General features: G+C 35.5%; 1 protein-coding gene and 1 long non-coding RNA gene across 3 annotated transcripts in view; one reads left to right on the forward strand and one right to left on the reverse strand.

Moving 5' to 3' along the window:
* Nucleotides 1–14,866, forward strand: part of LOC134754495 (uncharacterized) — a 400,626-nt gene that overhangs the window by 116,110 nt on the left and 269,650 nt on the right. Inside the window, exon 1 of one of the 2 annotated variants that reach the window (XR_010128898.1) lies at nt 7,967–8,269. The exons of the other annotated variant lie outside the window; for it this stretch is intronic. This is a non-coding gene — a long non-coding RNA (uncharacterized LOC134754495). Of the gene's footprint in view, nt 1–7,966; nt 8,270–14,866 lie in introns of those variants that run through there. 2 annotated transcript variants of the gene reach the window in all.
* Nucleotides 3,316–14,866, reverse strand: part of LOC134754321 (uncharacterized) — a 38,803-nt gene continuing 27,252 nt past the window's right edge. The window contains exon 11 of the mRNA XM_063690584.1: nt 3,316–14,111. Coding sequence (XP_063546654.1) covers nt 13,917–14,111 — 195 coding nt within the window. The 3' untranslated portion in view covers nt 3,316–13,916. The remainder of the gene's footprint in view (nt 14,112–14,866) is intronic.

Genomic DNA, 14,866 nt, shown 5'->3' on the forward strand with positions numbered 1-14,866 from the left:
TACGTTACGAGACCGGACCGGACCGGACCGGACCGTACCGTACCGTACCGTACCGGACCAGACCGTACCGTACCGTACCGGACCGTACCGTACCGTACCGTACCATACCATTAAAAAAATGTAATAAAAGTATGAAGTTCATGGCCTTCACTAAATTAAAAAGCTACATTGTTTCACTCCCTGGAGTGAGGAAAGTCGCACTTTCCTCACTCCAGGGAGTGACGAAAGTAGGCTTGTTCGAGCTGCTGAGGTGAAAAGTAAAAAGCCTCACGGAGCTACGACGTACTCGTATTTATCAAATTTTGGAATCGGAAATTTGCCGCTAGATAGACTCCCTGTAAATAGGAATGAATGAGGTCATACTTTGGCTATCGATATCAAATACATTAGAGTCTGTGCGGAAATAGAAGTCGTGAAATATATGGGATCCAATAATACATTCTATGACTCTTCTAAAGCCGCACACTAATAAAATTACCTTTTGCAAACAAGTGTTGCCCTCTGGTGAGAAAACCGCGGACAGAAGTTTTTGTTGAAAAATTTACAGTGCGACCCGTTAGACGGCGCTGTCCTATGTATTTCGCTCAGGTTAGTGATATAATAATATCGCAGTGCAGCGCAAGGTGTCTCTGATTTACAGTTTATTAGAATACCTAATCGAAAAGTGTACGAATGTCCTAAAAAAAAAACTTTACAATTTTACTTTAACAATTCTTCATGTTTCTTTAAATTCCCAGACTCTAGCACATTAAAATGAAATGATTATATTTGCCATCTTCATTTTAAAGAAAATATACTTACGACAAGTTAACTATTCAAGGAGAGGTCAAATATATTCCTACACCAAGAAAAACACTTAAGGAAGAAGCTTCTCCCACGATTGAGCATCAGTTATTCCCATAGCCGAACATGAACTCAAAGCTATTATTAATGTAGAGCAGAAATCTTTCGAACCATACCCCAATGTCCCCAATCAACCTACGCAGCAACAACAAATACTTATATGCCGAGCAGCAGGAATTATCATAGGGCCGAAATACTTCTAATAATTTAATGGATTATGAAATGATACAACAGGACTTGCAGAACCATTGTTGAATCAATATCAGGATACCGATTAAACCCAAGAGAGATTTTTAAAAGTAAATATTGTGTATCCAATTATATTAAATAATAATATAGTAATATAGATATGCTTTATTTGATAGCTCAATCGATAAGTCAATGAATTAAAATATGACATTGTCCTCTAGTCATAGATAGGTAAACCATGAAGGCCTAACACTCTCCCTCGTTATTGAATTCAAGTTCAGGCTAGAGGTTTAGGCGTGTTGGTTCTTTTCTATTTCTTGAGCTGCGGCGAAGTACGCGTTCTGTAGGAATCTCAACTGTCTCTGGCAATGTAGCTTCCGATGCTTCTTCTAAAGCTTGAGGTTCTGGTTGTACATTCGTAGGTACAGGTAAGGTTACCGAGTCAGACACAGCACTTTGCCTTTTACTTGGGCTTGGTACATTCTGGGCATCATGAACACCTTCAGGGTTAATGGGCGCAGCTGTTTCTACATCCGGTTGAATTGGTGTAGGTTCTGTAGTCGGTAAACTTGGCCTGGGTAAATAGACGTATGGAACATCACCGCTGCATGACGTCTTTTTTATTTGATCTGTATGTCTCTGATGTAATTTTCCTTGTACTTCGACTTCGTAGTGGAGTTTCCCTATTCTTTCTGTAATTGTTCCAAATTTCCACTTGTTGCTGTCGCACATTCTTATTTGAACTCTATCACCTCTTCTGAATTCCTTTTTCACAATCTTGTCATCATTATCATTTTTCATCCATATTTCTGGTACTCTCTTGACTAAGTCTATCCTTGTCCTATATAATCTTTTAAACATCATTTCTGCTGGGCTCAAACCCGTAGCACTGTTTGGTGTTTTCCTGTACATCATTAGAAATCTATATAGCTTGTCTTGTAATGTACCCTCTTCATATGCCATTGCTTTCAGCTTCCATTTTACTGTCTGTACGTATCTTTCGGCTTGGCCATTCGTCGAAGGATGAAAAGGAGCAGTAAATTTAGCCTGGATTCCATTTGATTTGAGAAATCTTTGCATTTCTTCTGACCGGAACTGTCTGCCGTTGTCTGAAACTTGCGTAATTGGTAGGCCAAATATAGTCTATAACTTTTTAAGAATATTTATTGTTGCTGTTGATGTAATTGAATTTGTTGGTGTTACTTCTAACCACTTTGTATACGCATCCACCACGATAAGAAAGTAATGGTTCATAAACGGTCCGACATAGTCTATGTGTACTCGGCTCCATGGCTCTTTCGGATACTCCCAAGTATGTACTGGTACTTTGGTAGGATTATTCTGCATCAAACAACATACTTTTCCCCTCACTAGCTCGGAAAGCCATCTTTTATCCTTTAAAACAAGCGGGGAAAAACGCATTTTATCCACTAGTGGGGAAAGTAATTTGACCTTGAGATGGAGCGTGTTTAAGTAGCTTGACAGACAACAAAACGTAAAACGCTCATAATAATGGTTCGTTCGATATTAATTATCATTAAATAAATGGTTTGAGAATTTAATAAAAAATACCAGATTTAGCTTTATTTAATGATTTTAAGTCATAAACCTTAAAATTCCATAATAAACGTTTGTTTTTTAATAATTATGTTAAATATAATTCTGAACGCACAAGTTAAGTCGATGCAATTTCAAAACGCATCATTGACATTTCATACGTCAGAAATGTCAACATTGTCAACAAAAATTTTACTTAAAAACTTTTCACGTAAAAGTACAGAATTTCCAGTGTTATTTGTTATAATATCGTAAAAAAATGAGTGATTCCAGTTGATGAAGATGATCTAACGCCTGTGGATGTTGCACTTTCCTCGCTATAGTGAGGGGAAAAGTTTTGTGTTACACACGGGTGCAAATGTATTTTACTTCTCGTGTGTTAAAACACTCGCGGGTAAAATACAACTTTGCACCCTTGTATAACAAATAACTATTGCATTTCTTTACCATATTTTCAATGTCAGACGGTACCCTACGCATTAAATTAACCTTAGTGTAGGTAAGAATATTACAAACTAGAATCGTACAATCATCCTGCATCCCGTTCCGCGTCGTGGTTCTATAAGATATTCGTTTATACTGTTATATAATGTATAACTTTTATAATTATGGAACTGCAAAATATATCCTTGCCATCAAAAATCTAAAAATACGAGTAACCTATCACAATCTGGAAATTATCTGCCTGGAACAAATATGTGTTGGGGTCATAAATTTAAACAACTGTTAAATCTCAGTAATTTTATTAATAAAAGTAATTCATAAACAATAAAATAATATTGTACACATTTGCACTAACTAACATTTGCACTAAAAGCATACTACCTACTTATAGTAATTCTACTTAATACTATTACAATTCAATATCAAGTAAAATTTGCAAATTATCTATATACAAATATGGCAATTTTACACAGGAAAATCCATAAAGGGACAAGTTCGGTTTTTGTTACTGACTCACCATAAATCACAAATTCAATGAACTATTTTTGCTATACAAATATATAGAGACATGTTTTGAATTTTAAAATAAATGAATAAATAAATAATTAAAATAAATGAATAAATAAATAATTAAAATAAATGAATAAATAAATAATCTAATTTAATTAATGAAAAAAATATGGGTTCTTATACCAGAGAATTGAGGTAAACCGAATTTCTTGTAATATTGTTAAATCTAGTGCACCCGAACATTTACATCTTAATTTTGCATTATAAATTATAATTCCAAACTGTAGTGTGAAAAAAATGTATGGGCCCTGGAGGGAAAGTGCCTAATATTTTTTTTTACACCCTATACTTATATTCCTTATACTATAAACTATAATTAGTTATTCGTCTCATGACGTTAGCGTTAGTCACTTCCGTACTGCGTGTAAATTTTATTCGATAGCGTGACGTGACGTACGCGTTTGCGTTAAGTGTCATTTTGTATGGAATTTTGAGTTACCAAAGTCCCGTTGGTGCGCTGTTCTAAATCCCATACAAAAATAGATATAACGCAAACGCGAACGCTCGTCCCGCTATCGAACGAAATTTACACTAGGGGGTTTCGGGCACAATAACATGGTTTAAAGACCAGTGAAATCTTTTATTTGCGTTATACAATTAAAGTTAGATCCTTACGCTTCACCGTCACCATAGGTAATCAGTGTAATCACGTAATCATTACTAGCAAAATACAACCAATGCTCAATTATTTGCCCCCAAACAAAATATAGACGTTTTATCATAAATGCTTATCATTTAAATATCTGAATAATATCAATGAGCACAGCTAGGATCTGTTTCATGGCGTATACAAAATGCCATCGCCCATCACATTAGTAACAAGTAATCAGCAATAAGTTTATGAAACTGTAGCGAAATGATCCATCGAGCCAGCTGACACATTTTTTCACCTCAGCAGCTCGAACAAGCCTACTTTCGTCACTCCAGGGAGTGAAACAATGTAGCTTTTTAATTTAGTGAACTGCCACTTCATACATCTATTACAAATTGTTTTTTTTTCTGTATTATTCTGTGAATTCGAAATACATTGTAACCTTTAATATGTTCTCACTACTGAGGTGGAAAATTATATGTGCTACACGAGAGCAAAGTTATTTTACATCTCGTGTTTTTGATCTCTCGCTACGCTCATGATTCTAACTTAGAATCTTTCGCTTTCTCGGGACTCAAAATAAACACTCGTAAGAAAAACCAACTTTCCTCTCTTGTTGCACAAATAACTAATGTGTATAAGGTATACACGGATAAGATAAATATTTAAGTGGGGCTCCCATACAACAAACGTGATTTTTTTGCCGTTTTTTGTGTAATGGTACGGAACCCTTCGTGCGCCGTCCGACTCGCACTTGGCCGGTTTTTTTTAGGACATCGCCCTTCAAACAAATAATTTTGAAAATAAACGTGCGACTATGGAGCAAATTGAATATCTCGCCGTGATAAAATTTCTATCGAAGCAAGGAAAACCTTTGCGGAGGTTACCATAACTGGGACATATTATTATGCATTGTTATTAGAAAGACTACGTGAAGCCATTAAAGAAAAAAGGCGGGTAAAACTGTCAAAGGGTGTGTTGCTGTTGCACGACAATGCACCGGTTCACAAGAGCCATGTTGCGTTGCGACTGCTGCTCTTAACCCTAAAATGCAATATTTTTTATTTTTGGAACCCATTTTATTTTTTTTATTTTTTATTTTCTGTTGAATCTGTGAGCTGTCCAATGCTTTGTATACATTTGGCAACAATATGCATTTAAGGGTTAACAGGTGCGGCTTCGAATCGGTGGTTCACCCACCCTGCAGCCCGGATCTGGCCCTCATCGATTATTATTTGTTGCCAAATTTAAAAAAAGAACTACAAGGCAAAAAAAATTGTGACGAAGAAGTGAAGGAGGCCATTTCGGCTCATTTTGGGGGCAAAGATAAAAAATATTTCAACGAGCACGATTTAGAGTTTTAGACAAATTCTTGTGAATAGCGACAAATTATATCGCTAAACTGTTGTAGCCCAGGCGAGTGGCGAACGTACCAGGGGGCTTAGCTAGGTGACAATCGTTAACAGAAAACGACAATCGAAGGTGAAATAAACTATGGAAATAATCAAGTGACTTTTCCTTGCATCAGTCCTTCCGATCGGTGTTTGTCGATGTAGGAGGATTGCCATCTTGGCTAGGCCCCCAGCTCTTCGATGCACATCGATCTGCCCTATAATCGTCCATATCTATTGAGTCGACGACACTTGTGAATATCAATCTTTACATAGTCCATATAAATATAAACATACCTACCTAAGACACCAATTTTAGGTTCATAACTTTACAACAATGTAAGATACATTCATAAAAATATACACATTTTCTCTGGGTTTCAGGTTTGAATCCCATTAAAGCATTGTTTACTTTAGGCCTTTCAAAAAAGAATCGGTTAAATAGGTCTTCTCCTTCCTGTGGCATGTGAAAGCAAAAGGTAGAGCTACTTAACGTATTCACTGCCAGGAGGCGTGGCCTAGGAACAAACTTGTATGACGGTGAACGCACTTGTGCGTTGGGGGCAATGATGTGTTAAGAGTGCCCCCGGCCGGCAAGCTCGGCCGAATTTCACCTTCCCATACAAACGGAGTTTCGTTCTCATTTTGAAACTACGTGTTGGATTGTAATTAAACTTTGCACATACAATGACATGAGGTATATCTAGATCTAGTATATAAAACAAACGAAATAGAGCAAAAACAAGTTTTGTATGAAAAACTTAAATTCGCTGATTTTTTTTACTATGGTATAGAAGCTACATAAACTAACCCCCTACCAGACCTTCACTTGACGACTCCATCTGCGGACTGCCCCGCGCCCCCCGCCCCCGCCCCATCAGCGCGCGCGCAACGAGCGACGAGGCGGGCAGTGCATGAGTGCACGACGTACAACCGCCGCGGACACTCGTGCCTGAGGAAGGATTCCCGAAGAATCCGAAACATGTCGCCAAAAGCGACTAAAATAATAGTGAGTGAAACCGTACTGATCTAAATATTTTGAAATATGTCTCACGATAGTTCAATTTCGACTACACAAACTAATTACATACCTACTTATACCTTATCCCACTGTAAGTACAAGTTTCAGAGCAATCTAGCTAGTCGTTTTAAAATGAGAGCGTAACTATGTTTGTATGGAGAATCGAGCTTGCCGAGGACTCTTAAGAATTTATTTATATTTAGTTACTTACCTATTAATGTAGACTATCTACGGACTGAAACTAATGGGATATTCTTTGACAGATCAAATCCATTCCCAAGTTGTGTAGGTATTTTATAACCTCGCGCAATGTGTATACCACATAATGTACACATGTATAAACAAATTAACGGGAGCAGATTTTAGAGCAAATTAGCGGGAACAACATAATGTAGCTGTAGCTTGTCTTTAGTACAAAAAATTTAATGAAAAATACTTGTATAAATCGCAACTTAATATAACATTTAATAAAAAGGCAAAGCCAATTGAAAGAAGTAGGACAAAACGTTTTTGAGAATGGTGATTGTCGGATGTGCCGTACGGGCTCGTAGCACATAAAAACAAAAAAGGGACCAAATGTCCCTTACTACTCGTACCTTCTCTTCTTATAGTGCAAAAAAAAAAAAAACTATATTCTTTTAGTACTTAAGTATCTTTCACATGCACTGTCTGTGGATCGAAAAAAGTTTACGTTAAATGGTTTTATCAAGAGCAGCACAAAAACACTTCAGCCCTGCAAGCAAATACCTGATTTCTAATTTATTCATACATGACACCTTTATAATGTCTAAATGGACAATATATATTTAATAGAATGGACAATTTAGGGTTATTCCCACTAGTTACCACCAACTTGTTACCAGTGGTAACTACTGGGAAAAATAATTAGTAAGTATTGAACTCTAACAACATTTTGGTGGTAATTACTGGGGAAAAAAAATCCCACCTTTTACCAGTTGTAACTACTGGGAAAAATTGTTCCCAGTAGTTACCACCAAGTTGTTACCAGTGGTAACTACTGGGAAAAAAATCCCAAAAATCTCAATCAATCATTCAATCAATCTTGGTGGTAACTAGTGGGAATAACCCACAATTTATTAGCAATTTAACCATAGGTACCTACATACAAACAAGAATTGCACATATTATCATTTGTAATTTTATCTTACCTTAAAATTGTTATACAGGCTGTCCTTAGCCATTGGACAAAGCCGAAATGTACTTATGCATTAGGGTATTTAGAATCAGTACCATACCAAGTATCATAACAACCGGTGTAGCGGTTACGAAGAAATTAACAAATTACGATTTTTTACTTTGGAGCAGCCTGTATGTGTTAATAGCTCCTGAATTTTGGGGGTTCCCCATACTTGGAACTGAAACTCAAAAACTTTTTTTTTATTAAACCCATACGTGTGGGGTATCTATGGATAGGTTTTCAAAAATGATATTGAGGTTTCTAATATCATTTTTTTCCAAACTGAATAGTTTGCGCGAGAGACACTTCCAAAGTGGTAAAATGTGTCCCCCCCCCTGTAATTTCTAAAATAAGAGAATGATAAAACTGAAAAAAATATATGATGTACATTACCATGCAAACTTCCACCGAAAATTGGTTTGAACGAGATCTGGTAAGTAGTTTTTTTTAATACGTAATAAATCGTAAACCGCAATTTACCTTTCACTCACTTTTCACATAAAAAATACATTGTTAAAAGGTGCGCGAGTCCGACTCGCACTTGGCCGGTTTTTTATTTATGACATTCGTAAGATTCTGACTTTTGACAAATGTCATTATTGCCGCACATTTTCGAACAAGTTGTCGCTGCCAATGGTTAATACAGTATGTTTCTTTTTGTTGTCGATCATTGGAATTAATTTTTGTTTGAAAATATTTATTTTTATTTTTTGTTCTAATAAAAAAAAATTGGCTGTTTCATACATTTTGGCTGGTCCATTTTCTGTGGGAGGGTAATTTTTTTTCGCGATTTCGTGGTTGGTCCCATAGTAAAAGTTGCTCAGTATAATCCCAAAACCTCCCTGGCAACGGGAATGCACTTATTTTATGGCCACCCTGTATATATATGACAATAATGAAACATCTTAAGACCCTGACCAATACATTTAAGACACTTCACATCACACGTTCAATGTATAAGTTTCAATCACATTACAAGACACTTCTGATAACACCTACACCTACACCTATACATACCTATATACATATATAAACATTCGCACTTTTAAGAGGGAAAGTGAATCGAATGTATCAACAGCATTCGTTTAGGATCTACCTAACACTGAAACCAGTTAATCAACAAGCCTGTGAAATACTATCTTCATGGAACTAACATTATACATTTACTTTTTACATTAACTAATACTTGAATTTAATCACTACTTACAGTACTTACACGCAGAATATAAACTGGTTGCACTTCACCAGTTAATTTCTGGTTGGTGCAACTAGCCATAACCAAGACGTCAAGTTCTTTTCTCACTTTACCTGATAACAGTCTAGTTTTTTTCCTAAATTCCTAGTCCCACGCTTATGTGTACACATGCGGGTACTTCTCGGGCGCGAGCTGATTCGTATAAGGAAGGAAGAAGAATGTGGGCCATACATTGTACAGACTCGAATGGGAACACAACATCCAAGTGGAGGATTTATCTTGTTTAATTGATTAATAAATCTCAATTCTGTTTGCCATTTCCAATAATGCGTCAGCCTAAGCACGGCTTGCGCTAAATATATCTGGCATGTGCGTAAGACTGAGTATGCTAATTCCCCTTAAATCAGCGTTCATTTTGAGAATGTTCCCGCCGCGAAGGCCAGGCGTGATCCAGTAATCTCGCACCACAACATCAAAATTAATTATAGTTGGTCAAACCAAATTGGCAGTAAATAAGAACAAAAAAACTATACTCATCCTTTTCTTTTTGGGTGCTAGTACTAGTGTAAGACAAAGATAGTATGATTATCTCTGTCTATGTTTGAAATGAGACAGTCCTTTGACAAACTATATGTTTACAGGTATTACGTAACACATGGGTACATACGTACATATACACGGTGTTTTTATAAAATTCCGTTAACTTCGGGGTATGTCTAAGTTCATTTAGGAAACTAAATAGTAACTTTCATAAATTTGTATTTTTTTTAAACTAATTAAATGCTGCATATAGCGCTGTTATACCACGGGCATTATGTTTAACTCAACCAAACAATTAAAAACTCTGTCATATCAACGTCTATATCGGACGATCGACGTTCGAGTTTGCGTTTAGAAGCAAATGTATGAACTCGTACTTAACACGAATCAATATGTTAACACGCTAAGGCAAGTTTACACGCTCGTAAGGGCCTTATCAGATAAAAATAAATGGTCGATTATGATGATTATTTTCAAATAAATTTATGGCAAAAATTTAAATTTTGGTACAAGTTTTTATCGCTGAATGTACTTTTTATCCACAGGCAACTAATACTCATCGAGACAATTCTAAAAACCCCAAACACAATTAGGTTTCGTTGTTTTATCACAGACTTCCTATGGCCACCTCCTGTCTTCATCATCAGATCAGCTCGATGGTACCATAATATTGCATTGTCACGCGACTTACATATATGTGCAAATTTTCAGCTTTATCGGAAACCGGAAAGTGGGTCAAATTTTACTTGCAAGATTTGTCCCTTACAAACATGTTACATACATACTTCATAGGTACATTGCAAGTTAAATAAAAGCTTGTAAATAGAGTTAATTAGAATTGTTTTTGAGAAATTAAGTTACGAGTAATTTAAGCTCAGGAATGCACTCTTGAAATTAACGGAGTTTAAGAAATACGGTGTATAATAAATTAAACTAAATATATGCCAAATCAGTGATAGATCATATACATATCAAATGTTAAGTCCATCACATACAGTGTGTAAATCCAATACGGGCAATAAACCAGATATAGGTAGATTATACCCATGTAATCATTAATTAAGAAGTTTTTTTTGTGTTACACTTAATTATGACATTTTAGACCCCGTAATTAATTTTTGAAAATGTCCCGAGCAGCAATGTATTGCAAACATTACGATACATAACATGATATCAGATTACGAGACATAACGTGATATGAGATTACGAGATATCTCAATATACTTCTTAGGTCCTATCCTATGCTAACCCCCGTTTGAATATTCGCCCGTATTGGATTTGTATATGAATTTTCTTCATATGTAATAAAATTTTGCAAAGCACTTAGAAGGTCAAAGGCCAGCGAGCCAAACCGTGCATAAAATGGACGCAATAGTAATTAGCTGAGCAAATGATTTCAGTGCTAAATTTAAGTTGCAATCTATTTTTCATTATGATACTGATTTCTCTGAAGGATAAATAATAAAATATTCTGTATGGAAGACAATTACACGGTACGTCTCAATTTAATACTTCCATTATAAATTTATTGGACTTTAGCCCAATACATATAACTAGAGTTCAATGTAAACATATAACATTCATACATATATACATATATATATATATATATATTTATATATTTATTTATATATATTTCTCACATTTACATTTGATTTAAAACTAGTCTCTCTCCTCAAAAGGTCATTATACTCATTATGATATAATTAGTGCCGTTATAATTGTGCGTATTTTTAATTATATTAAAGCATAGAAGTTTGTGCAGTCGACGCCAAAGACCTGTACACAATAGAGTTGCTTCATATAAATTAATGAAATTGTTTCCGAGACACACTGGAAAAATAAGATCCAAGAGATAGGTCTGTGACGTCACTAAACGCGTTCTCATACTAACTTCATAGTAACAAATAGTTTTCTTTTCACGTTTCATAAAGAGTAGCTGATTTAATATACATATAAAGTACTTAGTATTAAGTACCCTATTCTGTACGGACAGCATGAAATAAGGTTTTACCTACACTGTATATTTGACGTCGACCCTACGTAAGACTAACATGCTATCTACGCTTAACTAGCAACATTTCACTTAACATCGTCATAGATAGACAAATTGTCGTCTGTGCTAATATTTAAGTACCGTGTGTGTGTTAGTCATTATTTGCAGGTGCCGACTAAGTATAAATTGTCTTTGTAACATCCTTGGCATTGCCAGTACTGTAGTATGCGCATAAGTATGTACTTATGCGCATTATTATTATATTAGATACAGTCACCTGCAATGTATGTTACTCTTCGAAGGCCGCAAAAATATGTGACACGCTCTTATGGCTCTACAAATAAGATCGTGTCAGATACTTGTGCGGCCTTCGTTGTGTAACATATTATTGCAGGCGACTGTACATAAAATCAACATTATTATACAATCGAATACTGCTTATATATTCATCTATAAAGACACACCCCACTTCATGTCATTTTGTACCTACCTACTGTTGACAAAATAGTACTTACGCAATGACCCAATGACTTAGTAATTAGTAGGGTACACCACGGTAAATAAAAACAGTTCATTAAGAAAGTGTCCGTATTGCGGCCTCTGCAGCTCTGGCATAAAGGATGCACTTTCTTGTACGATTAACCAAGGACTACACTTCAAGTAAGTTTATACAAAACATCAAATTTCACTTCATTACCTACGTTATCCTATTCGGGAGTTTATATAGATAACAGATTTTTTACATTCCAGCAAAAATAGAGTATAGGGTATTTGACTACTAGTCAAATCAGTTTCTTTTTCCGAACTGACAAAACGATTTTGCTACTATGGAATTTATATGAAACACTAGCATGTGACGTCACAATCAAATTACCTACTCTTTATAGTTTTATACGGGTTTTAAAATAGAAATTGTATCTAAAATTAACTGCTGTCTACGTTTCTCTATTAATCTTTTGGTGTTTTATTTCATACATTGTGTAAAATAATTTATTTTAAATACAGTCAAATACCCTATTGCCAGTCCCTAGTAAATAAAGAAGACTGACAGCCCCCATACAACGCCGCGAGAATCATCCATGTTATAGATTACCTACATTAAATATTATTTTTAGATTTTAGTTATTTGACTTATTTGCTACTATGTGCTTACATATAATTTTAAAATGTAAAATTGGACTTGGACTTGACTGACCGCAGTTATAGTCAAAAAAATTAATTTAATTTATAAATGAAGCTTTTTGAGCCCTTTGAAGAGGTTTAAAAATCTTAAAACTAGATAGATGGAGCTATTAAATAAAACTAAAATGAGTTTATTATGCTAAATGTACTTTGGTGCATAAAACAGCGGTCAGGAAAGAAGGATTTTAGGTTTATAAATCAAAAGCAGTAGGTGACATTTTTATACGTATAAAGCTTAAATGGAAAAATAGTAAAATGGCACGCGAGGAACACGGTTTTGTAAGGAAGTTGTTCGTCTTGATTTTACTAGTCTCTGGTATCAGCAAGTTATTTTTAATGAACTTAAAAACACTATCTATCACGAATGTATATGATTTATATTTGTCTAAGTACAGAATAGATACTTAATATAATTTGGGCATTTATTGTTCTCTTATAAATTAATGCATTAAGGTTTACAGATGGACAGGGAACAGGAGAAATACATTCCTGTCCATCTGTAAACCTTTACACTAGACGAGTAACTTAAAATGTGTACCTTTATTGAACAATTTCTAGATTTCTAATTGCCCACAGCAGGTACTTATTGAGCATATCTGTAATGATTTTATTTTGAATCTGAGAATGTCAGCGCCCTTTTCTACGAATTTTCTACGCTGCCTTATCTCTTGACCTGTATAAATAGCAGTTTTATTTATATGAAAATATATTTAACCTTGGCTTGCATTAAGAATACTTAGAATAATGAGATATATAATAAGATAGGTTTGAATAAGAAGAGACATTCGGCAACGCAAACGAGATTTTTGTGTCTCAATTTTAGCGTCTTTATCTTATACAAGCATGGATAAAAAATATCTGGCATTGAAATTCACATATTCATAATTTACGAATGTCGGCGAGTTTGAAATGCTTTTACAAAATCTTCGAAGCAGTTTAAATGGCAACAACGCGTGCGCGGCTCTGCCGCGAGCGCCGGTCATGGGCCGTGCTGGCCAAGCGGGCTGGGGTGCTCGACGTGGTACCGCCTGGAGTTTTCCGTGTCCTGTATGGTTATATACAGCGCTTCCGTCTTGAAGAAATCTATCGCTTGGTAGCAAATTGAGTCCACCGGAGACGGAGGTATACCGTGAACGAATTCCATTTTGGTTCGAGATCGTCGACGCGACTGAGGAGCGGGCCGAGGAAGGGCCTCGGGTCAGTGTCCGTGTTGACCCACCGGGCTGAAGTGCTGGGTGTGGTTGCTGCGCGATGCCTCGGCGTCCTGCATGGTGATGTTGAACGCTTCCGTCTTTAGGAAATCCACGGTCTTGTAACAGCTGTCCGCCTCCACCTCGGACAGGGATTTGCCGTGCGCTATGTCAATTTTATTTCTTGGAACCTGTTGTTGTGTCTGAAAATATGATATGATTATTCTCCTTCGATTTAATTTACAATGGAGGGGCGTATGTAAACGACAATTCGATTAAGCTAGGATTCATTTTGAAAATAATTAGTTTGCCTGAGTTTTCGCGGAATTCCGGTGAGTAGGGTGAGTTGTTCATCAGTTAACCACCCTTTTTTCGAGCGGTCATATCTCGCAAATTTTCAATTAAAATAAATTATTGCAAACAATAATCGATAGACTATTTAATTGGCTACAAATTTGCATTCAAGACATTTTAATTTTCTTTATAGGTTTAACATTATTGTGCTTTAAGAAAAAAATGGCATTTGGCTAATAGTGTCCACCCTATATAGGACAGTATTAAACACCCCCTGGTCAATACTGTCTAGTTGTTCTAGAGTTAGCCAAGTTGTACACATTTAATCACTAATTTAAATGTTTTTAAATGTTTAAATATAATATGTCCCACAAATTTAAGAACGCAGTTTTCGTTAAATACAAAGATATATAATACTAAAAAAATATAAGAAAACATTTTTACTCGTATCCTCAAAAATCAACATTTTGTAACATGGTGATTAACCGTAACAATTGCAAGTTTCTAACATATTATAAGTCGTATAACTATGTAATTATCATGGTAGTAACATCTGTTTATTTGTTTTAACTAGTATCCATATGTTTATGTATAAGTTTTGCTATGATTGCAGCTAATTTTTTCATGAAAATAACATGGCCAAATGCTCGACATCAGATTCTGG

Source organism: Cydia strobilella, chromosome Z, assembly GCF_947568885.1.
Source record: "Cydia strobilella chromosome Z, ilCydStro3.1, whole genome shotgun sequence".
NCBI lineage: Eukaryota > Metazoa > Arthropoda > Insecta > Lepidoptera > Tortricidae > Cydia > Cydia strobilella.